This window comes from Tachyglossus aculeatus, chromosome X3 (assembly GCF_015852505.1).
Source record: "Tachyglossus aculeatus isolate mTacAcu1 chromosome X3, mTacAcu1.pri, whole genome shotgun sequence".
Lineage (NCBI taxonomy): Eukaryota > Metazoa > Chordata > Mammalia > Monotremata > Tachyglossidae > Tachyglossus > Tachyglossus aculeatus.
The window spans coordinates 11204594-11230293 of NC_052099.1; the positions used below are offsets into that span (position 1 = coordinate 11204594).

At 40.7% G+C, this 25700-nt stretch overlaps 1 protein-coding gene across 1 annotated transcript in view; it reads left to right on the top strand.

Moving 5' to 3' along the window:
* The window catches only part of CAMK4 (calcium/calmodulin dependent protein kinase IV), a 241572-nt gene that overhangs the window by 200364 nt on the left and 15508 nt on the right, over positions 1-25700 (top strand). Inside the window, exons 6-7 of the mRNA XM_038770360.1 lie at positions 12229-12319; positions 15107-15181. Of these exons, the coding sequence (XP_038626288.1) occupies positions 12229-12319; positions 15107-15181 (166 nt within the window). The remainder of the gene's footprint in view (positions 1-12228; positions 12320-15106; positions 15182-25700) is intronic.

The window sequence follows — 25700 nt, forward strand, 5'->3', positions numbered from 1 at the left end:
TTTTTATTTGAAATGAAATGTTGGGCTTAACAGCAGGGCCTAGCTTCCTAGTTCCTCTCCGAGCTCTGTCATACAGCATCAGAGATCTCAGTGAGTTTAATGTATGAAGGCCAAAAGTAGCTCTTTTTAAGGGCCTAAAAAATATACTCCCAAAATATAAACATGCGTATTTCCATCCTACAGGCAGGGTGTTAACTGATTTACACATAAGATAATTATGTTTTTAATTGAATTTAGAATATTTTTAATGTTACGTTTTTCTTCATTACCTCTGTTATCTGATTTGTTTCAGATGACATGAGTGAGAAGCAACGTGGCTCAGTGGAAAGAGCACGGGCTTTAGAGTCGGAGGTCATGGGTTCAAAGCCTGGCTCCACCAATTGTCAGCTGTGTGACTTTGGGCAAGTCACTTAACTTCTCTGGGCCTCAGTTACCTCATCTGTAAAATGGGGATTAAGACTGTGAGCCCCCCCGTGGGACAACCTGATCACTCTGTAACCTCCCCAGTGGTTAGAACAGTGCTTTGCACATAGTAAGCGCTTAATAAATGCCATTATTATTATTATTATGACATCTATAATAATACTAATGGTATTTGTTAAGCACTTACTATGTGCCAAACACTGTACTAAACCCTGGGCTGGATCCACGATGATCAAGTCCCACATGGGGCTCATAGTCCAAGTAAGACGGAGAACAGGTATTGAATCCCCATTTTGCAGCTGAGGTATAGAGAAGTAAAGTGACTTGTCCAAAATCATACAGAAGAAAAGTGGTAGAGTTGGGATTAGAACCCAGGTCCTCTGACTCCCAGGCCTGGGCTCTTTCCACTAGGCCACACATTAGTTTAATGTTATTATAGAAAATGATGATCAGCAGAACCTCTTAAACAGAACCTCTTCTCTCTTCACCGCCTGTTAACATCCAAGATCACATTCCTCAGACTCTTCTCCCCATGGGCCCTCAGAAAGCCTCAGATTTGTTGAGCTCTTGCCCATTTTAAGCCCTAGTTGAAAGTTCTTTCAACCACAATGACATGCTGAATCACAGTAACTGTATTAATCAATCGAGAAACAGCATGGCCTAGTGGAAAGAGCACTGGCCTAGGAGTCAAAGGACCTGGGTTCTAATCCTGGCTCTGCCACTTGTCTGCTGTGTAAACTTGGGCAAGTCACTTAACTTCTCTGTGCCTCAGTTGCCTCATCTGTAAAATGGGGATTAAAGCTGTGGACCCCATTTGGGACATGGACTGCGTCCAACCTCAGTAGCTTGCATCTTCCCCACTGTTTAGTACAGTGCCTGGGACATAGTAAGTGCTTAACAAATACCATAAAACCAAGTCATGTTAATGTGGCATTGCTCCTTGTTATGCTCACTATTGTGTTATGTATCAAGAAACTCCCAACCCAAAAGCTAAAAGTAAATAGGCCCCTGAAAGATTAAATGTGTGATCCCTCAAGCAGGGACTGTGCAAGGATAGCTATGTGCATCGTATAGACAGGGTTACCAGAGTATTAAATAAGCACTTAACAAATACTGTAAAAAAAAACCCCAAAAAACAAGCCACTAGTGGAGATCCTGGTGAATCACCCAAGGCCAATCTTTTGTATTTTCCAAGTACCTAGCACTATTTTGCCAAGAATCGTTAACAAAGGAGTGAAAAGTCTATAAGGATTCACTCAGTGATAGAATCATAAACTGAAGAGGAAAAACTGAGAACAGCACCGGGCTCTGCAGACAACAAACATGGCAGCACAACAGCAGTTTTCAATTTTTATGTGTGCGAGGTGTGGTCTGGACTAAGGGTCCCCCATTTGCCTTTTCAGCCATGGTGAACTTGACTATCAGGGAAGCTTCTTTGAGTATGAAGGACAGCCAGTTTAGCGTGTGTGTGTATAATCATGAACTAAGTGAGGTAATTATAAAGTAAATTGTGCCATATAATCTTGATAAACAGAATCAAATTATACTAGATGGGGATGGAAGGAATAAGCAACTATAAATGTGTATGAAATTTTGTAGGAAAAATATTCTGTCATTGCCAATCTCACTGTAAAACTCTCATCTAATTTAGCTCTCCTTCACTGAAAGAGCATGGCTATTCCAAGAATACTGATGAAGAACAAAGTTTCCTGCTTAGCAAAGATGATTTTCAGTGATGGTTCTCAGAACTAGAAAATTATATCCTAGAAAATAAGGTTATAGAAGTCAGGGGTCATATCTTCTCTCTGCCTTGTGTAGCAAAAATATTGATTAAAAATGGTGGTAGTGGTGATGGCAAAATTCAGAGAATTGTTAGAGTAAGATAATGAGTGTTTGGAGGGATCTTGCCATCAGGAGTATATAGTCTTTGCCACAAGGTCAAGGTAATTAAGTAAAATTTAGGTTAAAACAAAAACATTTCTTTTTTAATTAGAGAACCTGGTGTGATAACCAAGGATGATTTCAGCTGGATCTTAGCCAAACTTTTAAACCATTAATTCCATGGCAGCTTTGAATGGCTTCTAATGTTCAAGTAACTGAAAATTGAAAAGTGTGTGCCTTACATAGGTATATTATGTTGTTTTTGTCCATTCAATGTGAAAATAGAATTGACTATGTCAGGTGGAAGCAGCGTGGCTCAGTGGAAAGAGCCTAGGCTTTGGAGTCAGAGGTCATGGATTCAAATCCCAGCTCCACCACTTGTCAGCTGTGTGACTTTGGGCAAGTCACTTCACTTCTCTGCGTTTTAGCCCCCTCCTTCCTCTCCCCCTCCCCACCCCCCTGCCTAACCTCCTTCCCCTCCCCACAGCACCTGTATATATGTATATGTGTTTGTACATATTTATTACTCTATTTATTTATTTATTTTACTTGTACATATTCTATTTATTTCATTTTGTTAATATGCTTTGTTTTGTTTTGTTGTCTGTCTCCCCCTTCTAGACTGTGAGCCCGCTTTTGGGTAGGGACCATTTCTATATGTTTCCAACTTGTACTTCCCAAGCACTTAGTACAGTGCTCTGCACACAGTAAGCACTCAATAAATATGATTGAGTGAATGAATGAATGACTCTGTCCAATGAAGTCTGTTAAGGTAAATAATGGAGATAATTCAGGTTTGCAAATTGCCCAATGCTCCACTTCATTTTGCTGAGCAATTATGAATTGTAAGAAAATTGGAAAATACCACCCACAGTACTGTATTTCTCTTCTTAAATATTCTGGTGTTCCCTGGTTGTCACTCAGTGCATTTTGAAGTCCTGAAGATGTTGCCCTAGAATATAAGCTTTTGGTAGACATGAACCTTGTGTTTTATTCTAAAAATAACCCACGCTGTAAACTCAGTTCCAAGAGTTTGGAGTCTAAAAATTGCATGAAATCCTCATTTTAAAAAGGACAGTAGACATTCATAAATTCAGAAGGCTCAGGGCTATTATCTGCATAATCAAAAATGTGCATAATCTGCCTTCTTGAAAACGGTATCAGGTACCACTAGCTCAAGAATATCTACATTTTTCTATATATGCAGACCATAATTGATTCTGAGTGGTTGAGTCTACTATTTTTTTAGGTACTATCAGAAAAGAAAATCCTTTGTCACTCCTTGCCATAGGAGGTGATCAGCGGATCCATCCGTGGGGTAGCAAAATGGGGTCAGAGTCTGAATTGGGGACCTTGCGAGGGGCCAAAAGTCATCCAGATGAACCAGATCCAGCTTTCTGGGATAGGGGAGGGGAATAATGAAGGTTCTATGGACAGTGTTTGTGAGGGGGAAATGATTCAGTTTTTGAAGCAAGCTGACTCAGCCCTTTAGCTGATTTTTCAATAGAAATACATTTTGTGTTTCCTCCAAATCAGAAGTACAAGAATAGCATTATTTTCTATATTTCACATTAAATGCAGTGCCTTCAAGTTGTGTGTATGTGTGTAACCACCTTATAGTGCATGCTGCTGATCAGATGGTAAAATAGTTTAGATGGCTAGGCACAGCTCATCGCCACTACTAGAAAAAACAAATCACACACCTATCCTGTTGGCAGGAGGAAAATATCTTTTCCTTTCTCCCAACCGGAAACTAAAATCCTATGAAGCAGGCAACCTGTGGCCTTCATGGCCTCTGGTTGCTGAAGAGACAAGAGTGGCATTTAGCAGGAGCCCTGGTCCCTGAGAGTCCTTACTTAAGGAACCACTGCTCACCCAGAATGCCAAGAAGCCAGAAAAGGCCTTCCCTGAATAAACACTCTTTTCCTTTTCTTCAGTGCCCTTCTGCTTCACCCTGACTTGCTTCCTTTATTCTTCATCCCCTCTCCCAGTCCCACAGCACTTATATATATATCTGCAATTTATTTATTTATATTAATGCCTGTCCCACCACCCTCCCCCCCCCCCCACAGACTGTAAGCCCATTGTGGGCAGGGAATGCATCTGTTTATTGTTGTATTGTGCTCTCCCAAGTGCTTAGTACAGTGCTCTGCACGCAGTAAGCACTCAGTAAATATGATTGAATGAATTTTTCAGCTTGTTCTGTCTATCAAACCACAAGGTTTTCTAAGTGTCCCCCTTTTCTTATGCTTGTGGGCACCATTCGTATTGCATCTTTGCTTTACTTCAAGCAGTTGTCTTCAATACCATTTACCTGAATGCTGCTTGGGGAATGAGCATAACAACCTTGAGGATTGTTTGATTTCTTTCCTAAAAGGAAATCTAAAAAGGAACTTGGTTTTCTTTTCAATAAATGATTCCTCTCTGTCCTGTTAAGTTCTTAAAAAGATTTAAGCATTCTCCCAGCAAATCCAGAGGCATTATCAATTAACTAAGTGCATCCCATCGAACTCAGCATGGCTGTAATTAAACTAAATTACTGTGCAGTGGTTTTCATTACACAGTGAACCAGTTTTTGTTAGTATTTGTGCTTTGAATTCAAGGGGTGTCTAGACGTGTAATTAAACTCTTTCCAAAGGTCCTATCATTCTCTATTTAAAGCAAATCTGATGTTTTAATGATTGCATTTTCAGGTGGAAAGACAAAAAGCAGCATGGCTCAGTGGAAAGAGCCCAGGCTTTGGAGTCAGAGGTCATGGGTTCAAATCCCGGCTCCACCAATTGTCAGCTTCACTTAACTTCTCTGTGCCTCAGTTACCTCATCTGTAAAATGGGGATTAAGACTGTGAACCCCCCGTGGGACAACCTGATCACCTTGTAACCTCCCCAGTGCTTATAACAGTGCTTTGCACATAGTAAGTGCTTAATAAATGCCATTATTATTATTATTATTATTATGATTATTATTATTATTAGAGAGAGCACCTACGGTTTCTTTAATTCTCCTCATCATTGTCATCCGTGCTTGGTTTGCTAACTTTCTAGATGGAAGAACTTGGAATCTCTCTAAAGCCAAAATACAGCATTGTATATTATGTCCAAATGAATTTAGGAAACAAATTTAATTTGTGTATGAATTGGGTTCTTGAGGAAATGACAGAGATAGGATAAGCTCTTCTCTGAGTCTCGACAATGCACTTTAATTTCAGTCTTGGAAAAAACTTTTCCTAACGCAGAGCTTTCTAAGAAAGGCGTTTATGTTCAGGTGTCCAGAAGTGTACAAATTCAGACCAAACCATGAGAATCAGGGCTGTAGACTTTTCTTGTTAAGCACTTGGGCAAACAAATGTTGAAATGTTGAGAGGGGAGGGCTTTGACCTAGAGAGGAAGGAAAAGACCCTCAACCCTCTATAGAAAACCGCCCCATCTTCCATATGACAGAAGAATGCAAACTTAGTATCAACCTCAACTCTTCACAGTCATTCTATTCTCACATCCAACCTACTGCTAAAATCAGCTCATTTTCCCTTATTCATCCAGTCATTCAATCATAATTCAAGCACTTACTGTGTGCAAAGCACTGTACTGAGCTTAGCACTCTTCTAACCTCACAAACTTTTCCCTCCTCTACACTCATGCAGCCACTACCCTGGTTCAAGCACTTGCCATATCACAAGTGAACTAATTTAGCACCCTTCTTGCTGGTCTCTGCCTCCATTCTCTCCCCAATCCAGCCCATCCTCCATCCTCCCTACTGCTGCCCAGATTGTCTTCATAGAACATAGCTCAACACACATCTCCCCTCTCTTCCAAACCCTTCGATGGCAGCCCAACTCGGTCAATCAGTGGTGTTTATTGAACACTTACTGTATACAGAGCACTGTACTAAGCACTTGGGAGAATACGACAGAATTGGCAGATACGTTCCCTGCCCATAATGAGTTTACAGTCTAGAGGGGCAGACAGATTCCTCAGCACTGGCTTTAAGCCTCTCCATGAATTCTCCACCTGATTCATTGGCTCTCCTCACCCCCTTATCCCCCTGCTTGCACTCTTCGCTTCTCCCCAGCCTGCCTCCTTGCGGTATCCTGTTCCCACCTTGCCCCTCTTCAACATCTTGCTGTTGTTATCCCAAGGGCCTGGAACTTCCTTACCCACCATAGCCACCCAACGTCAACCCTCCCCACCTTCAAATCGCTCCTAAAATCCCATCTGTCCCAACAAGCGCACAGCATGCATAGGGCCTGGAATTCATATCTCAGATCAGACCTCAGTCCTCCCCTGCAATAGAAATTGGCAATTTGTCCTTTTCTAGCCATTTTAGGTCATTTGATTATTGTAATTCTACTTTATTGGTCTAGTAAATAAAAATTATTACCTTTTTAGTTTTTAAAAAAGCATAGGAGCACATAGGAGAAGGATTAATTTTCAACAGACCTCTCAAAAATTCCTCAGTGGCAGGTGCATGTATTTTCTTCAAAACAACCCCATGAGGATGGGAAGAATGCTTAATTTACCCTTAACTGACTGTCAGCATAATACTAGCTCAATGAATAATTTCATATTTGTTCAGAATGTTTTTCAGAGTATGAGATCCTCTTCACAATCACTGTTCTTTTTGTTTTTCAGCTATTTTAAAAGTATACTGGAAAACTCACCTTTGAAATGACTAATTGTTGATATTCAATAAGTAATATATGTACTTGGTACACAGATGTCAAAGATTTTACTGCATCTAAATATATTTAAGTGATGTTGCCATGGAAATACATTGCTATGATGTAAACACAAATTTTCTGCTTAACAGTATCTCTGCTCCTAACAAATTAATAAAGTGGCAAGCAGACAACCACCATTCTTGTACTGTATAAAACTATCAGTATAAATTTAAAAGGTAAAGCCAGGACTGACTTGGAAAACAGCATTGCCTAATGGATAGAGCATTGGCCTGGTGGTTAGAGGACCTGAGTTCCAATCTCACTCTGCCACTTACTAGCTATGTGACCTTGGACAAGTCACTTAAATTTTCTATGCCTCAATTTTCTCATCTGTAAAATGGGGATTCAATATCTGTACTCCCTTCTACTTAGACTGTGAGCCCCATGTGAGACAGGGACTGTGCTCAACCTCATGATCTTAGAACAGTGCTTGACACATAGTAAGCACTTAACAAATACCATAATTATTAATTGCTATTATTATTATTATACTTTAACACACAGGTTACATTAGACATTCCTTTTATGTTCCTAATAATTGTTAACTGATAAATCTTATGGTTTGTATATAGAGTAGAGCGCACCAAGGCATTTGCAGCCAGATGGCACAAAGGAGTTGAAACATCAGCTCTCTGAGGTTTGAGTTTGACTCAGCAGGCAGAAAGAGGAAGAGATCTGAAGCCTGGCTTGCAGATTGGATCTCATTCACAGAAAATTCTGGGAAATGTGGGCTTCTTTCCTCTGAAAAACGGAGCTCCTCAGGAGCAGTTCCTACTTTTCCAGTTCCTACTTTGAATAGAGGCCTGAACCATTTCCACTGGTAGTCTCTGCCAACAATTTTCCTTCATAGATATTTCCAAACATTTTTTGCCCTGCCCTTTCTAGGTGTTCATTCGGAGCCAAATGTGTATTCTTGTCTGGTCTTTTATTCTTTAGTGTGGTCAACAAATAATAATTTAAAAAAACCCAAGACGATAACTCATTTTGCCTTTTTAGAGTGAATGCCAAAAGTAAATAAGATAATCTGGCTAGGCAATCAATTCCCTTGAGCTTTTTTTGATAACTTATTTCCTCTTTTATAAATAACTTCCAAATATCTCATCGTGGTACCTAGAGCCTTTTCGGTTATCCAATAGCTGCCCATATCGGTTTACCCTATTTTTGAAATTGAAAACCCATGTCAAAAAGTAGCTCATTAGCTGTGCCATTATTAAAGCCTTGGAAATATTTTTAGCTTTCTCATTTGACTATCTTAAAATAGGACTTTATTTGCCCTTTCAAGAGCATATCACTCTTAACCTCTTTCACCCTTGATAGTTATTTGTTTCTTTCACTTCCTTTGACTGCCATAAATATCTTGCTTAAGTCTTAGGCCATATCTGAATGGGTCGAATGTATTCTTTGAAGAGTTAAGAGAATTAGTTTAATGTTTGTCATGTTCTTAGAAATAGATGCTGACATATGTTTCAGTCCTAAGTCATGATATACTTTATTATCTTGTCATTACCATTTTAGTTCTTTTCAGGGTTATTTTGCATATAGAGAACTTTCAAACTGGATGCCAGTTTTCCATTTGGTTCACTTGACAAAGAAAAATATTTTTTTTCAGTTACTTCAAACATTACAATTTCTTTTAATAACTACAATAGCTGATGTAGAGATCAGTGTTTGACAAATCATTTCAGCAATCTACAAATGATTCCTTGCACTAAATGGAATCCAAGCCAGAATGTGATGTTTCAGTGCACAGTTTGGATACAACCTGATGGACGAATATATGGAAACTGTGGTATACATGATTATTAACTGGTGAAAACCTGATGCAAGATCATATTGAGTTTCTATATCAGAAACACTGTTCATTGGCATTATATAGATAACTGATCATTCGTGTTTAAATTAACTGGTAGTATATATTCACTGGAAAAAGTGAACTTAAAGCAGTTACAGATTTATTCCCTATAAAATGCTAATGAACTGACACCAATGTTTCTGATACAGAAACACAATGTATATCTTGTGTATCATGTATCTACACCAGCGCTTAGAACAGTACTTGGCACCTTACTAAATCCTGTTGGTTCCACCTCCACAACATCGCTAAAATCACCCTTTCCTTTCCATCCAAATTACTACCATGTTAATACAATCATTTATCCTCTCCCACCTTGATTACTGTGTCAGCCTCCTTGCTGACCTCCCAGCCTCTTGTCTCTCCCCACTCCAGTCCATACTTCACTTTGCTGCCCACTTTTCTACAAAAACATTCGGGATATGTTTCTCCACTCCTCAAGAAGCTCCACTGGTTGCCCATCCACCTGTACATCAAACAAAAACTCATCACCCTTGGCTTTAATCCCTATTTTATAGATGAGGAAAGTCTTGTAGCAGGAATGTCTTAATTTGTTCAATAAATTTCAGCATTTAATATTTGTTCATATTATGTCCTTAGTATGCCTATTCATGTTAGTGTTGCTTGTCATCACTTGTAATTTTCTGGAAGATAGATCCTGTGACTTTTTAAGTTACTCTAAGCAACACCTCACTCGGTACCATATATAAATCGGCACTTAATAAGTGAATTTGATCATGAGTTCATTTTTTTTCCACTAGTCCTGCCTGTTGCTGAACTGACCTATAGCTTGTGAATTCTGTGTAGGAACATGACAGTAAAGGAGCCTAATAAAAAAAATGCTTTGATAGCATTTAATGGTTAAGCCACTGTTGTTAATGTCTGAAATTACCTTTGCAAGGATTCCCCCTGAATTGGCTCCTCCCTTTTGGTGTGAGACTCTACCAGGAATCTTAGAATAGGTTTGGATACCTTCAGAGCACACTCAATGTGATATTCACTCTCAGCAACAGCAGGAAAATGCCAAGAACAACATGGACACCTTTATATGTGATTTTCCTTAACATCAGAAAGGCCTTTTGACTCAGTCATCATGAGGCATTGTGGAGGATTCCTCTGAAGTTTGGGTTCCCTCCAAAGTTCATCACTGTTTTATGCTTGCTGTAGGATGGCTATGAGCAGTAATGGATCTAATACAGACCCCTCCTCCCCCCCGACTTTGTGATTAAGTTGCAAGTTAAGCATATCTGCGTCATTGTTCCAACACTCTTTTTGCTATTTCTCTCTATGTTGCTCCATCTGACCATCAACAAACACCCACTCAGAGTGGAATTAAATTACCGAACAGATGGAAATCTGTTCAATATCAGTCATCTTAGAGCTAAAACTAGTGTCTCCTCAGCTTCAATCCTTGAACTTCAATATGCCGATGATATCTTAGTGTGTGCTCACTCAGAATCGTATCTCCAAGCAAATGTTGATGTTAGGGCCTAGTAAAAATTGGGGTTGCCACAACATTCAAAGGATGATTTCATCAAGAAAAGCTCCTTCTGTGAATCTACTAGTCCAGCAATTCAGGTCCATGGTGAGGTTTAGCTAATATGGACTATTTCCTGTGCCCAGGTAGCTAATTCTCATGGAATGTTGTCATTGTCTCAAACATGTAAATGTCCAAATGCAGCTTTTGGACCCCTGAAGAAACAGAGGTTCAAGAAATGTGACGTTAACCTGAAACCAGGTGTCAGTGGCTCCCAGTGTGCTATATATGGATCTGAGTGATGGAGAGCATACTTCCATTGTCACCTTAAGGGGTTGGAGAAATCCCGTCAACACTGCCTGCTAGAGAGTCTCAAGACAGCTAAGTTAGTTATGAATCACTTGGTGCTCTGTGCACAGTAGACATTCAAATACTATTTTTTAAATGGTATTTGTTCAGGGCTTACTATGTTCCAGGCACTGTACTAAAAGCTGGAGTAAATACATGGTTGGACACAGTAAAATCCCCATTTTACAGATGAGGTAACTGAGGCACAGAGAAATTAAGTGACTTGCCCAAGGCCACATAGCCGACAAGTGGCAGAGCTGGGATTAGAACAATGATAATACCCTTGATGATTAATACAACTAGAAGTACTGTTTGTAATATACAGCTTTGCTGGTCTGGACACATGCTTAGAGTGACTTATTTCAACACTCAAAGCAAATGGTGTACTCCCAGTTAAGGCAAGGGAAAATACCTAAAGGGAAGATGGAGAAAACATTTTAAAAGATGTCCTTAAATGCAACCATTTGGAAACCTCGCTCATGGGTCCCTCCATGTGAAGAAGCCACATGCTTCAGTTGAGAACCCTGAACTCCACAAATAACAGCAAACCTAGCCAGTTAAGTATCAGCCTATTGGAAACACTTGTCCTCATCCTAGCCTGGAACTCCCTCCCCCTCCAAATACACCAATACACCAGATCGCTACTCTCTCCACCTTCAAAGCATTATTAAGGTCACATCTCCTCCAAGAGGCCTTCCTTAATTAAGCCCTCTTTTTCTCAGCTCGTTCTCCCTTGTGCATCATCTATGTGCCTGGATCTGTGACCTGTGGACATTTGACATTCACCCTGCTCCCAGCCCCATGACACTTATGTGCATATCTTTAAATTATGTATTATAAATAACTTATTTGTTCATATTAATGTCTGTCTCCCTCTCTAGACTGTAAGCTCATTATGGGCAGAGAACGTGTCTGCTAATTCTGTTGTGTTGTACTCTCCCAAGTGCTTAGTACAGTGCTCTGCACATGGTAAGTGCTCAATAAACACCACTGATTGATTGATTGAAAAGAGTTGGTAGCAGCGATCCATGTCCATAAAAGGAGCTTACAGTCTACACGTTGAATTTGTATGGTTATACAAGGTCAATGTTTATACCGTAACTGCTCTTATCCTGGTATTTCATAATAATACTCTGCTTATTTTAATGCTTTTGTTATTCTACTGATAAATTAGACTTCAGTGCCTCCCTGGCTGCTGGATTCTTGACCATCTCTCTGTTACAGCAGGTTAAATGATTAGTAAGTTCTAAATGGTACTTTAAGTTGGATATTAAATAATCTCTTCCACAGAAATTTTCCCTCAACTAGGAGTTGACTCCACAATTTAAACTGTATTTCATTTTCAGGTGACAAATTATATTTTAGAATCCAAAGATGTGGCATTTTGAAACTGTTTTCTCTTAAATGGTTCACTTGTTTACTCATATAGTAGGTTATGTGAGTAGTTCAAAGAGATTTAGAACAAGTTGATTTAGGAATGAATCATACATACAACTTTCTGAATTTCCCTGGCTTGGCTTTTGTGTTTAGTACCTTCATGAAAATGGTATTGTCCATCGTGATCTGAAACCAGAGAATCTACTGTATGCAACTCCAGCCCCAGATGCGCCCCTCAAAATAGGTAAGAAACTTTAGCCTGCACCTTCATTTGTTAAAATCTGCCTTCTCTGGTAAATATCCCCTCCCTAAAGGGTATTTTCTGGATTGCTTCTAGTCAGAAAAGAAATGAGAAAATGTGATGTTTATGGAGTTTGTAGTATGAATTATAAGAGAAGCAGCTTGGCCTAGTGGATAGGCCATTTGCCTGGGAGTCACAAGGACCTGGGTTCTAATCCCAGCACCACCACTTGTCTACTGTTGTGACCTTGGGCAAGTAACTTAACTTCTTTGTGCCTCAGTTACCTCATCTGTAAAATGGGGACTGAGACTGTGAGCCCCAGTGGAACAGGGACTGTGTCCAACCTGATTTGCTTGTATTCACTCCAGCGCTTAGTACAGTGCCTGGCACATAGTGAGCCTTTAACAAATACCATAAGTATATAAGTATGTACCGGGCACTGCACTGGTAATAGATACAATATAATTGGGTTGGACACAGTCTAACAATAGTAAGTGTTTTCAGGAAGAATGTTCCCCAATTCGCCGACAGTGTTGTGTCCACAATGTGAAGTGAAAATACACGATAGTTAAAATGAATATGAGAATAGTTATTTGAATTGATTTCAATCAATAGCATTTATTGAATGTCTACTGTGTGAAGAGCACTGTGCTAAGAGCTTGGAGGATTCAGTAGAGTTAGAAGACATGATCTCTGCTCTCTGGAAGTTCTTAATCTTTATTCTGGAGTGGTAAATTGTTCAATAGAACTAGACTCCCAAATGCTTAATATATGGCTTTGCCCTAAACAGGCAACCAGTAAATATAATTGATGATGACAATGAGCTTTATAAAGCCCTTTGTGAGGGTTAGATCTGCAAAGTGAAATTTATGTGTAGCTATTTGTTTCTCTTTTTTTTTGCAAAGAGGTGTGTAATAAGCAGCAAAATATACATTTTGTCTCGTTTTCCTGTTCCCCTTCACCTTAAGCTGTAGGTGCTCTGAACCAGAGAACCAGAGTGGGGAGAAAGATAAAATAAAGAATGATTAGTCCACTCTTGGCTAATGGGTATTGCTGCACTAAATGCCTTTTTCTAAATGGTTCCCTAGCTGGGAAGAAACCAAGTGTCTTCTAGAGCCGAGGTTTCCAACCAAGGGTACAGGTATTTCCCCCGGGGATTCTTTAGAACACAGCCAGGGGGTAAGGCCATAGTGAAAGATAATGGGAACTCCCAGGGAGGGAACAGTGAGAATGTGCTATGGCTTAGAGTCTCAGCAGGAGTAGTTTTCTCGGGTCACCTGCTCCAGCTGCTGCTGGTTGAAAGATGAGTGGGAAGGATAAGTGGGAGAAAGGAAGATAGGGAAGGAGATGGGGGAATTGTAGGGGGCAGGGTCACTTCAGGTGAAACCTTGGTTGTGCCAGAGTAAATTTCCTATACATTTTTCTATTTTGCCTTATTTACCGGTTTTTATGCTAAAGCCTGTGCTAAATATCTGCCTACAGTGGATGCTTAATTTTGATTTAATAGCATTTTAGATTCCAAATATCTTAATGTTCTCTGTTTATAAAATAGATGAATCTAGACAAGTCTGTGCTTCAGTTACCTCATCTGCAAAATGGGGATTCAGACTGTGAGCCTCACGTGGGACAAGGACTGTGTCCAACCTGATTATCTTGCATCTATCCCAGCGTTTAGTACAGTGCCTGACACATAGTAAGCACCTGACAAATACGATAAAACAGATAAGACAGGGCTTTCCCAACTCATTAGCCTCCAATTCTCCTTTCCCCATATATGTAGAAGGCACTGTACTCTGGGGGTTCTATTTCCTTTGACATTTCTTTCAGAAATATAATCCCTGAAGAATTTCCTTTAAATGGACTGATAGATAACAATTCTTTTTTTATGGAGCTAAGCCTTTTTATTCTGAAGGACTCTCTACTACTTTACTGATAAAGTACTAGTCACCTGCCATGGAAATGCATTTGTGTTTGAAGGGTAACAAGGCAGAAATTCCGCACTAGCAGCTCTTTAGGACAGAAGCGAAGAGTAATTTCCACAGTTTAAAGTGCCAAATGTGTCTTGGGCCAGATAAACGTCACTTAGCAACTGGTTCATAATGATAATACCCTTTAATGCTTTATAGTCCTTTTTTTCTCACGCTTTTATCTCTGAGGTCCATTTTCCTTTGTGTAAATTGAAGGAAAAGCTAGTAATGCACAAATATTAAACACAGGATATTTATGCCTTTAATGATTAATTGAGCTTCTTACAGATTCTAATAGGATCATGCACATGTCTGCTTAACTGCACAGAACTGCACAGGGTTAATAATACTTTGGCAATATTTTCCTTCATTCAAAGGATGTAACAAGTCTTCTTTCCTTTCCACATAATATTTAATTAGACAACCATTCCCAAATGAGTTGAGACCCATCATATTTATATTCTGATGGCATGTCCATATTAATATTTCTGTTCATTAGCATCCATTTTCCCAAATGATATTTTTGAAATTCTTTTATTTTGCATTTGGCTCTTTCCAGACTGTTCTAAATTATTCATTAATATTATATTAATTTTCACAGTTGTTGTACTTTACAAAACCATCAGTATGACACTTAAATAAAATGCTATTTGACTGATTCAATATATGAAATGTTTAATTCATTGTAATGGATTGTGGTGGTTTTGCTGTTTAATCTGGACCCTTTTTTTTAGTCAAGTCTATTGTTCAGCATAATGTGTTTGTCACATTAACATTTGATTATCATACAGATATGTTATGATCTTTTTTTTTATTCCATTAGCTGATTTTGGACTATCCAAAATTGTGGATGATCAGGTGACCATGAAGACAGTATGTGGAACACCAGGGTACTGTGGTAAGTTTTTTCAGTCTTTCTTGCTATTCACAGTTTATGCAATTTCAATTTCTGAATTATTTAAAAAATTCTGCATTTACCACTTATGAATGCAGATAGTTGGCATCAAAGAACAGGACAGTAAGGTGTGGAGTTTTTTTCTTGAAAACATACACCTCGTAATAGTAAGGCCAGTGTTCAAGTGTATTTTAGATCAGAGTTTCATCATTTGAATAAAACACAGTATTTTGACTATTCCCGTCAAAAAAAATTACATGAATCCAGCCTCTTTAAAGTAATCAGTCAATCAATGGCTTGCCCTCCTTGTAGTTCCATTAGTATGGAGAAATCCGAATAATCATTCCATCTCCTCTCCCAAACCACACTCTAACTAGGAACAAAGTACTCCTGATTAAGTGGTGCTGGTGGTAAAATGGGGCGTAGAGAAGTAGGAGCTACATTGTGAGGGGAAATAAAAAACAGGGCTAGAAAAGGTATGTATCACATATGAGATTCTCGAGTGTCCATTATGACTGGATTTTTGCTTCGGGGTTATCTTGTTACCTGTAGATTTATTTTTTTTGAAAATGGAACCAGATGATCCTCTTCTTCATGCATCTTATAATCATAAAAGTAATAATTGTGATATTAGTTCAGTGCTCACTGTGCGCTAAGCCCTGTACTGTGTCAGGGTCGATATAAGCAAATCAGGTCTGATACAGCCTGGGGTTTACAGTCTAAGGAAGAGGGAGAATGGATATTGAATCCCACTTTACAGTTGAGGAAACTGAGGCACATAGAAGTGAAGTGACTTGCCCCAATGTCACATAGCTGGCAATTGGCAGAGCCAGAATTAAAACCCAGGTCCTCTGACTCCCAGACCCATGTTCTTTCACTAGGTCACGCCACTTCTCCGAGTACATACTCTCCAAATACATCTAAAGGTGTATTTCCCAGATCCTTTTTCCAGATAGGTTTGGGATTCAAGATCCTGGGTGGTCCTCTCTGGTTAAGCCTTGAAGATGTGGGCAGCTTTGAAAATTGGATAGGAAAGACTCATCACCGGAAAGATGTGGGAGTTTGTGGAGGCAGCATTATAAATCAATATGCTGTATAATTTTAACCAAATAAAACTAAAACAATCAGATAAATCATTTCAGCTCTTCCATCAAGGATACATAGCTCCAAGTTGGGTGTCAACTTCAAATATAATTTAAGATTGATATCATCCATGTTAGTCAAGTGTTAGTATTTCCCAGTTAACATCAAGCTCCAAAGCGGCAGTTGCCACAGGGGCCCTGTTAGACTGATCCAAGCTTTTTTATCAAAGCTTTTTTAAATTCAACTCCTCCTTTCTGTTGCCGGATATCTTCCTTCCAATCAATCAATCAGTCATATTTATTGGGTGCTTACTGTGTGCAGAGCGCACTAAGTGCTTGGGTGAGAACAATGTAACAGAGTTGGGAGACACATTGTTCTTGCCCACAATGAGTTTACAATCTAGAGGGGGAGACAGACATTAATATAATAAATTATGGATATATAAATAGGTACTGAGGGATCAATTGGTGAATAAATAGCATTTATTGAGCACATCTCAATTCCTCTCCTACCTAGCCCCAGGTGACCCCACTCTTTTTTCTAATTCAGTGTGCTCTTTCTCTTTTCTTGCTGTTACAATGGGAGAAAGAATATTTAAAAATAATAACTCAGTAGAACATGCAAAGAATTCTTGCAGCGTTTGCTCTCACAAATGGATAAATTCCTCCCTGCATCTGCCCTCTAAGGGGTTCTGTGGCAACTTTGCTATATGAGTGGAAGCCCTACAGGTCAATGATAGCTCTTTTTATTTTAATTTCTGCCCAGCTTTCTTCAACAGTTTAGCACCATACTGTCAGTCGCAATGGTGTTCAATTCACAATTGATAGGATTAATGGCAAGAGCATGATGAAAGAGCTAATTTCATTTTGTTTACAGGCCATACATAAATATAAAGGCCCCGATTTTAGATCTTTTAAAGATGGATACATTTGAAAGCACATCCTGTTAGACTCATCTAATCTCTGATTTAGTGAGGCTTTTATTTCTGTAGAGGGCATCATCAACTCACAAATTATGCCATGGAACTGTCTGGAGAATGGATATCCATGAATCAGTGACAAATTGAGGGACATAAATGGAATAGGAAGAAGATAGGAGTAGAATTGAGGAGCAGTGTGGTCTAGTGGAAAGAACACAGGCCTGGGAGTCAGAGGACCTGAGTTCTAACTTTGGCTGTGTGACTTTCGGCAAGTCACTGAACTTCTCTGTGCCTTAGTTTCCTCATCTGTAAAATAGGGATTCAATACCTGTTCATCCTCCTATTTAGATTGAGCCCCATGTGAGACCTGATTATCTTGTATCTACCCCAGTGCTTGGCACATAGTAAGCACTTAGCAAATACCACAAGTAGTGTTATTATTAATAGAAAGTAATAATAACTTTTTAGATTTGTAAATGACCTTGGAAGACAGAATCAGAATTTGGTAAATTGGAGGCGAGATGAGAAATAGAATGAAACCCACCAAGTTCCCATGTCAGTAGTATACTCGGGGAAATGCAAGGTGAGAGAGGATTGGCTAGATGCTAGTTTGACAGAGGAAAAATTCCAAAGATCAATCTATCTATCATATTTGCTGAGTTCTTACTGTGTGCAGATCATTGTACTAAATGCTTAGGTGAGTACAATATAACAGAGTTGGTAGACTTGTTCCCTGCCCACGAAAAGCTTACAGTCTAGAGTGAGACACAGACATTAATATAAATAAATAAATAACAGATATGTACATAAGTGCTGAGGGATGGGTGAATAAAGTGTGCAAATACAGGGAGACGCATGAGAGAGTGGGAGGAGAGGAAATGAGGGTATAGTAGGAGAAGTCTTCTTGGAGGAGATGTGGTTTAACAAGGCCTTGTGTCCGAGTTGATAACAAGGTGACCCTGAGTAAGCAAAGTAGAGATATACGTTAAAAAGATGGCCCTGTTTAGGAGGGCATGAAGAGGATTTTCAACAGGGATTGTCTCTATTTGTTGATGAATTATACTTTTCAAGCGCTTAGTACAGTGCTCTGTACACAGTAAGTGCTCAACAAATATGATTGAATGAACATTACATGAGGTAATCATCAACGCTGCTCAGCCTCTTCCTAGTGAACACTGTCCAGTTCCGGGTGACATCACTGAAGAGGGATATGTAAAGGGTTCAGTGCAGAGCCACATGGATGATTAAAGGATTAGAAAATCAAACATATGAGGAAAAAGGAAAGAAACTAGGATTATTCAGACTGGAGAAAAAAAATGACTGAAGGTTGTTTTCAAAACTGGCTATGAAGGGCCCTTACACGCAGCTGAAACTAATGACCAGCTGTTTTTCATCTTCTTTGAGGCTCCAACAAGGGGAAATGGGATTAAACTGCAACATGAGGAATTTAGATTAGATATAAGGAAAATTGCCCTGATGGGGAGAATTGTTGAACATTACATCGAAGGAGGGGGTGGTATAGCCTTCTCCAGGGGATCTTACAAATAGGTTGACTTCCTATCTGTCACAAGTAGGTTCAGGTGCTGTTCTACATGAAGGTAGGGGAATGAACTCGATGAATTCTCAAGCTCCCTTCCATCCTTGAGATTCTATATCACTTAAAGTGTGCTTATAAGGATTTTTTAATGTTTAAGTCAAGTGCTCTGATTATTATTACTAACACGTATTGAGCAATTTAAAGGGGCACAGCATTGAACGAAGCTCTGTGGTAAATATAAGATCGAATTCAGCCCTGGACCATGACCCAGAAGGGGCTCATATTCTAAATGAAGCCAACACAGAGAATCATGAGAGTATCATCAATTGATTAATCAGTCAATCAATCGTATTTATTGAGCGTTTACTATGTGCAGAGCACTGTACTAAGTGCTTGGGAAGTACAAGTTGGCAACATATAGAGACAGTCCCTACCCAACAGTGGGCTCACAGTCTAGAAGGGGGAGACAGAGAACAAAACCAAACATATTAACAAAATAAAATAAATAGAATAGATATGTACAAGTAAAATAAATAGAGTAATAAATATGTACAAACATATAAACATATATACAGGTGCTGTGGGGAAGGGAAGGAGGTAAGACGGGGGGATGGAGAGGGTGACGAGGGGGAGAGGAAGGAGGGGGCTCAGTCTGGGAAGGCCTCCTGGAGGAGGTGAGCTCTCAGTAGGGCCTTGAAGGGAGGAAGAGAGCTAGCTTGGTGGATGAGCAGAGGGAGGGCATTCCAGGCCAGGGGGGGTGACGTGGGCTGGGGGTCGACGGCGGGACAGGCGAGAATGAGGCACGGTGAGGAGATTAGCGGCAGAGGAGCGGAGGGTGCAGGCTGGGCTGTAGAAGGAGAGAAGGGAGGTGAGGTAGGAGGGGGCGAGGTGATGGAGAGCCTTGAAGCCGAGGGTGAGGATTTTCTGCCTGATGCGCAGATTGATTGGTAGCCACTGGAGATTTTTGAGGAGGGGAGTAATATGCCCAGAGCGTTTCTGGACAAAAACAATCCAGGCAGCAGCATGAAGTATGGATTGAAGTGGGGAGAGACACGAGGATGGGGAGATCAGAGAGAAGGCTGATGCAGTATTCCAGACGGGATAGGATGAGAGCTTGAATGAGCAGGGTAGTGGTTTGGATGGAGAGGAAAGGGCGGATCTTGGCAATGTTGCGGAGCTGAGACCGGCAGGTTTTGGTGACGGCTTGGATGTGAGGGGTGAATGAGAGAGCGGAGTCGAGGATGACACCAAGGTTGCGGGCTTGTGAGACGGGAAGTATGGTAGTGCCGTCAACAGTGATGGGAAAGTCAGGGAGAGGGCAGGGTTTGGGAGGGAAGACAAGGAGTTCAGTCTTGGACATGTTGAGTTTTAGGTGGTGGGCAGACATCCAGATGGAGATGTCCTGAAGGCAGGAGGAGATGCGAGCCTGGAGGGAGGGGGAGAGAGCAGGGGCAGAGATGTAGATTTGGGTGTCATCAGCGTAGAGATGATAGTTGAAGCCGTATCATGCAAGCATAATGCAAACAAGTTAAAATGAAATAGTGGAAGTGTTGATAGGAAAATATGTATCAACTAAACAGTACTTGAAGGGGGCAGCTCGTGGCTGCCCCACTGCTCTGGACAAAGAGTGCTTGGTTTCAGACTTTCATAACATTCTCAAAATTCAAAATTCAGACTGAGGTAAATGTTCGGACATGGGGGAGCCGGTCTGGGCAATGGTTGTCCTCCTGGAGCTCTAGTGCCTAGGAATGCCCAGCTGTGGTGTGCCAAGCTTCTGCCTACCTTTTGCTCCTGTGGGAATGAGGGGATTGTATCTCCTCAGAAGGAGGAGAGCTGCTGTTCCTGACAGTGGGCAGTGCCATAAAGGCTGTTCTTTCGTATGGTGTTTATTGGGAAGCGTTCATGGAAGGAGCCCGGGCCTGGGAGTCAATGAACTTTAGTTCTAATCCTGCCACTTTACTGCTGTGTGACTTTGGGCAAGACACTGAATTTCTCTGGGCCTCAATCAATCAATGGTATTTATTGAGTTTGTGCAAAGTACTGTATTGTACTCTCTCAAGCACTTAGTAAAACAGAGTTTTTACACATTCCCTTCCCACAACAAGCTTACTGACAGTCTAGAGGGGAAGACAGACATTACTATAAATAATGCCTCAATTTCCTCATCTATTAAATGAGGATTCAATACTTGTTCTTCCTCCTACTTTAGACTGTGAGGCCCATGTGGGATAGGGACTGTGTCCAACCTGATTATTTTGTATCTAACCCCGTACTTAGTATGATGATTGGCAGATAGTAAACACTAAACAAGTGCCATATATCCTCAAGTACTAATGCAGAGTTAACATTTCTTCCCAGCCCACCTTGCCCCACAGGAACTGAAACTGTTCTGATCAGAATAGTGTGGCTTAGTGGATACAGCACGGACCTGGGAGTCAGTAGGACCTGGGTTCTAATCCCAGCTCCACCACTTATCTGCTGTGTGACCTTGGTAAAGTCACTTCACTTCTCTGTGCCTCAGTTACCTCAACTGTAAAATGGGGATAAAGACTGTGAGCCCCATGTGCAACAGGGACTGTGTCCAACCTGATTAACTTATATCTACCCCAGCACTTAAAACAGTGCTTGTCACATAGCAAGCACTTAACAAGTGCCATAGTTATTATTATGAGAGTATGAGAGTATGCCATACTTATTATTAGAGAAGCAGTGTGGCTCAATGGAAAGAGCACGGGCTTTGGAGTCAGAGGTCATGGGTTCAAATCTCGGCTCTGCTAATTGTCAGCTGTGTGACTTTGGGCAAGTCACTTAACTTCTCTGGGCCTCAGTTACCTCATCTGCAAAATGGGGATTAAGACTGTGAGCCCCCCGTGGGACAGCCTGATCACCTTGTACTCTCCCCAGCGCTTAGAACAGTGCTTTGCATATAGTAAGTGCTTAATAAATGCCATCATTATTATTATTACTAGGGAAGCAGCATTGCCTAGTGGAGAGAGTATGGGCCTGGGAATCAGAAGAATCGGGGTTCTAATTCAGGCTCCTCCACATGTCTTCCTTCCTTCCTTCCTCACCCTGTCCCAGGAACTTCAGTGACCAACAAGTGCCTGTCCATCATTAGGAAGGATTTGGGAAAAAAAAAGCACTCTGTGATATCACAGTGTAGCCACATGTGGAATATCATGTGCAGTTCTGGTCATTGTGTCTGAGGGACATTCTTGACTGAAAAGATTAGAATTCTTGCACCTAGAAAGGTGACAATTGAGAGGGGCGTGGATTGAAATCTTCAAAAATCATAAGGAGCATGAACAAGGTGAACGTGGAAATCAAATCCCACAGCATGAGCGCTAGAGAGCACCTACTGAGGCTTAATGGTGGTGAGCTCCAAAAGGAAACATTTTTTTCACAGATCAAGCTAGTGCATTGAATTTGTTACTAACTTAAGTTGTTCAAGTGGGAAATAACAAGCTCAAGAAGGAACTGGAAATATACAGGAACAAGAGGCCCATAATAGCTTTTTGGAGGCAATGCTAAAGATATTAGTGGGCTGGCAAATGAATAATTAGATAAATAGATGATAGGTCCATTGGTTATTTCAGAGAAAAGTTAAAGTATGTCATGGATGGCAATGATCACATTGTTTTCTAAGCACCCTGTTGCTCCTGCTGAATGGGCCATTGGTCTGATTCCCTGTGGTATTTGGGTAGGAATCTGGTTCCTTAGCAACCTTGCCTTGTCTGCCAAACTTTGTTTATTTTGGCATATGATGGAACTCCTCATGGGCTTTTGTTGCCTTAAAGAATTCACCCTTACCTATACTTTGTTATTTAACATGTTTTCATACTCTTTGGCTTTAGATTGACTAGACTCTTCAAATTGTAATAATAATGATGGCATTTATTAAGCGCTTACTATGTGCAGAGCACTGTTCTAAGTGCTGGGGATGTCTCTCCTCCACATGTCTGCTGGGTGACCCTGGGCAAGTCACTTTAACTACTCTGTGCCTCAGTTCCCTCATCTGCATAATGGAGATTCAATATCTGTTCTCCTTCCTACTTAGACTGTGAGCCCCATGTGGGACCTGATTATCTCACATCTATCCTAGAGTTTAGTACAGTGCTTGGTCCCTAGTAAGTGCTTAACAAATACCACAATAATTATTATTATCAGAATGGTTATTCTTGTGTATTCTTGAGAAGCAGCATGGCTCAGTGGAAAGATCCCCGGCTTTGGAGTCAGAGTTCATGGGTTCAAATCCTGGCTCCGCCAATTGTCAGCTGTGTGACTTTGGGCAAGTCACTTAATTTCTCTGTGCCTCGGTTACCTCATCTATAAAATGGGGATTAAGACTGTGAACCCCCCATGGGACAACCTGATCACTTTGTAACAATAATAATGTTGGTATTTGTTAAGCGCTTACTATGTGCAAAGCACTGTTCTAAGCGCTGGGGGGAATACAAGGAGATGAGGTTGTCCCATGTGGGGCTCACAGTCTTAATCCCCATTTTACAGATGAGGGAACTGAGGCACAGAGAAGTTAAGTGACTTGCCCAAAGTCATACAGCAGACATGTGGGGGAGGTGGGATTCGAACCCATGACCCGTGACTCCCAAGCCCGCACTCTTTCCACTGAGCCACGCTGCTTCTCTTAGCCACGCTGCTTCTCTTTGTAACCTCCTCAGACTTAGAACTGTGCTTTGCACTTAGTAAGTGCTTAATAAATGCCATCATTATTATTATTATTGTGCACCAATCCTTGGACCTCTGATATTGGAAACCTAACCACGGATGGAACATTTACAACCTTTTCAGGTGGAGAAGTGTGAGTTGGAATTTACTTTGAAATAGCAAATATGCCAATCACCACAAAAATATGCATCTTTGCATATGCATTTCTAATTTCAAGTATCTCCTTATATACCTTAAAGCTGATAGGGAGACAAGGGTTTTTTTAGGGATAATAAATAATAGTTTGATTACATATATTCATACAACTAACAATAAGTGTGGTCAAAGTGATCATGCAAAAGTGAGGGCAAATATGGTAGGAAAATGAGAGGTTTGTCCAAGAAGGCTTCTTGAAGGAGATATGATTTTGGTAGGACTTTGAGTGGTGGTCTGTCAGATATGAAGGGGGAGGGAATTCCAGGTAGAGGGAGGATGTGAGCAAGAGGTCAGTGGTGAGATAGATGAGAATGAGATATAGGGAGTAGGTTGACATCAGAGGAGTGAAGTATGTGGGCTGGGTTGTAGTGGGAGGTGAGTGAGGTCAGGTAGGAGGGGGAGAGGTGCCTTAAAGCCAATGGTGAGGAGTTTCTGTCTGATGAGGAGATGGATGGGTGACTACTGAAGGTTGAGGGGAATTGGGTGATGTTTGCAGAATTGTTTTTGAGAAGAATGATCTGGGCATCGGAGTGAAATATAGACTGGAGGAGTGAGAGGCAGGGAGATCAAGGAGGCTGATGCAGTAGGCGAATGCTTGGAACTGTGTGCTAGCAGTTTGGATGGAGAGGAGGGGGTATAGTCTAGGCATGTTGAATGATCGACTGTGAAGGCAGAATCTTCGGGACTTGGTCACTGACTATATGCAGGCTGAATGAGACAGATGAGTTGAGGATAATGCTAAGGTTAAAGGCTTGTGAGATAGGGAGGATGGTGGTGTTGACTAGAGTGATGGGAAAGGTTGTGGGTTTTTTAAAATTAAATAGTATTTGGTAAGCAGCCTGGCTCAGTGGAAAGAGCACGGGCTTTGGAGTCAGAAGTCATGGGTTCAAATCCCGGCTCCCCCACTTGTCAGCTGTGTGACTTTGGGCAAATCACTTAACTTCTCTGTGCCTCAGTTACCTCATCTGTAAAATGGGGATTAAGACTGTGAGCCCTCCTTGGGACAACCTGATCACCTTGTAACCTCCCCAGCACTTAGAACAGTGCTTTGCACATAGTAAGCGCTTAATAAATGCTATCATTATTATTATTATTATTATTATTGAGCACTTATTATGTTTCAGGCACTGTACTGCCCTGAGGTAGATAGAAGATAATCAAGTGGGACACTGTCCCTGTCCCACATAGGGCTCACATTCTTAACCCTCATTTTTCAGATGAGATCCTTGAGGCCCAGGGAAGTGAAATGACTTGCCCAAGTTCACACAGCAGATAAGTGGCTGAGCCAAGATTAGAATCCAGGTCCTTCTGACTCCCAGGTCTGTGCTCTATCCACTAGGTCATGCCGCTTCTCAAAGTTGCAGGGAACCAGAGGATTTGGGTGGGAAGATGAGGAGTTCTATTTTGGACATGTTGTGAGGAAAATAAATGATCATATGGCTGATACTCTTTGCATACCCATTAATGTGACTATAAAATATTATCATTCATCACTAGATAGCTTAGTTCTTGAAGGCCTGATACCTGCACCTACACTAGTCAAAGAAAGAAAAAAATATAAGCTCTCAAAATTGAAAAGCAGCCATGATGATTGAGGAAAAATGGGAGATGGTAGGGCAATTCTGGCCAATTGCAATTATGCAATTCATTTTTCTCTTGTTGAAACAAAACCTTGATTTAATTTAATTGTCTAGATTTTCAACACCCAATAATTGTTCAGTTGCCCTCCTTTGGTATTTGACAATATTTGTCTGAATTTCTAGGACAACTCTTTGTGACAAGAGGGTGATAAAATAATACTTGGTTACATCTCCCAAGTCACATCTCTTGAGGCAGTTCAGATTTGCAGACATACAGGCCTATATAGTTGGATATTTTGACTGGAAGCATCAAAGCTTTATTTACTCCCAAATCTGACTGTCAAAGCTTTTCATCACAGTAACTGGAGATGGAAATCCTGGGAATTGGTGACCCACTCAGGGATAAAAGGCAGGACAGAAGTGCAATTTAGGTGGCAGCCACTGGGTCCCACCTCACTCCCTCTCTGGAAAAGGCCACTGGAAAATGATTTGAATTCCCTGGGGGAAGCTCACCCTGTCCCA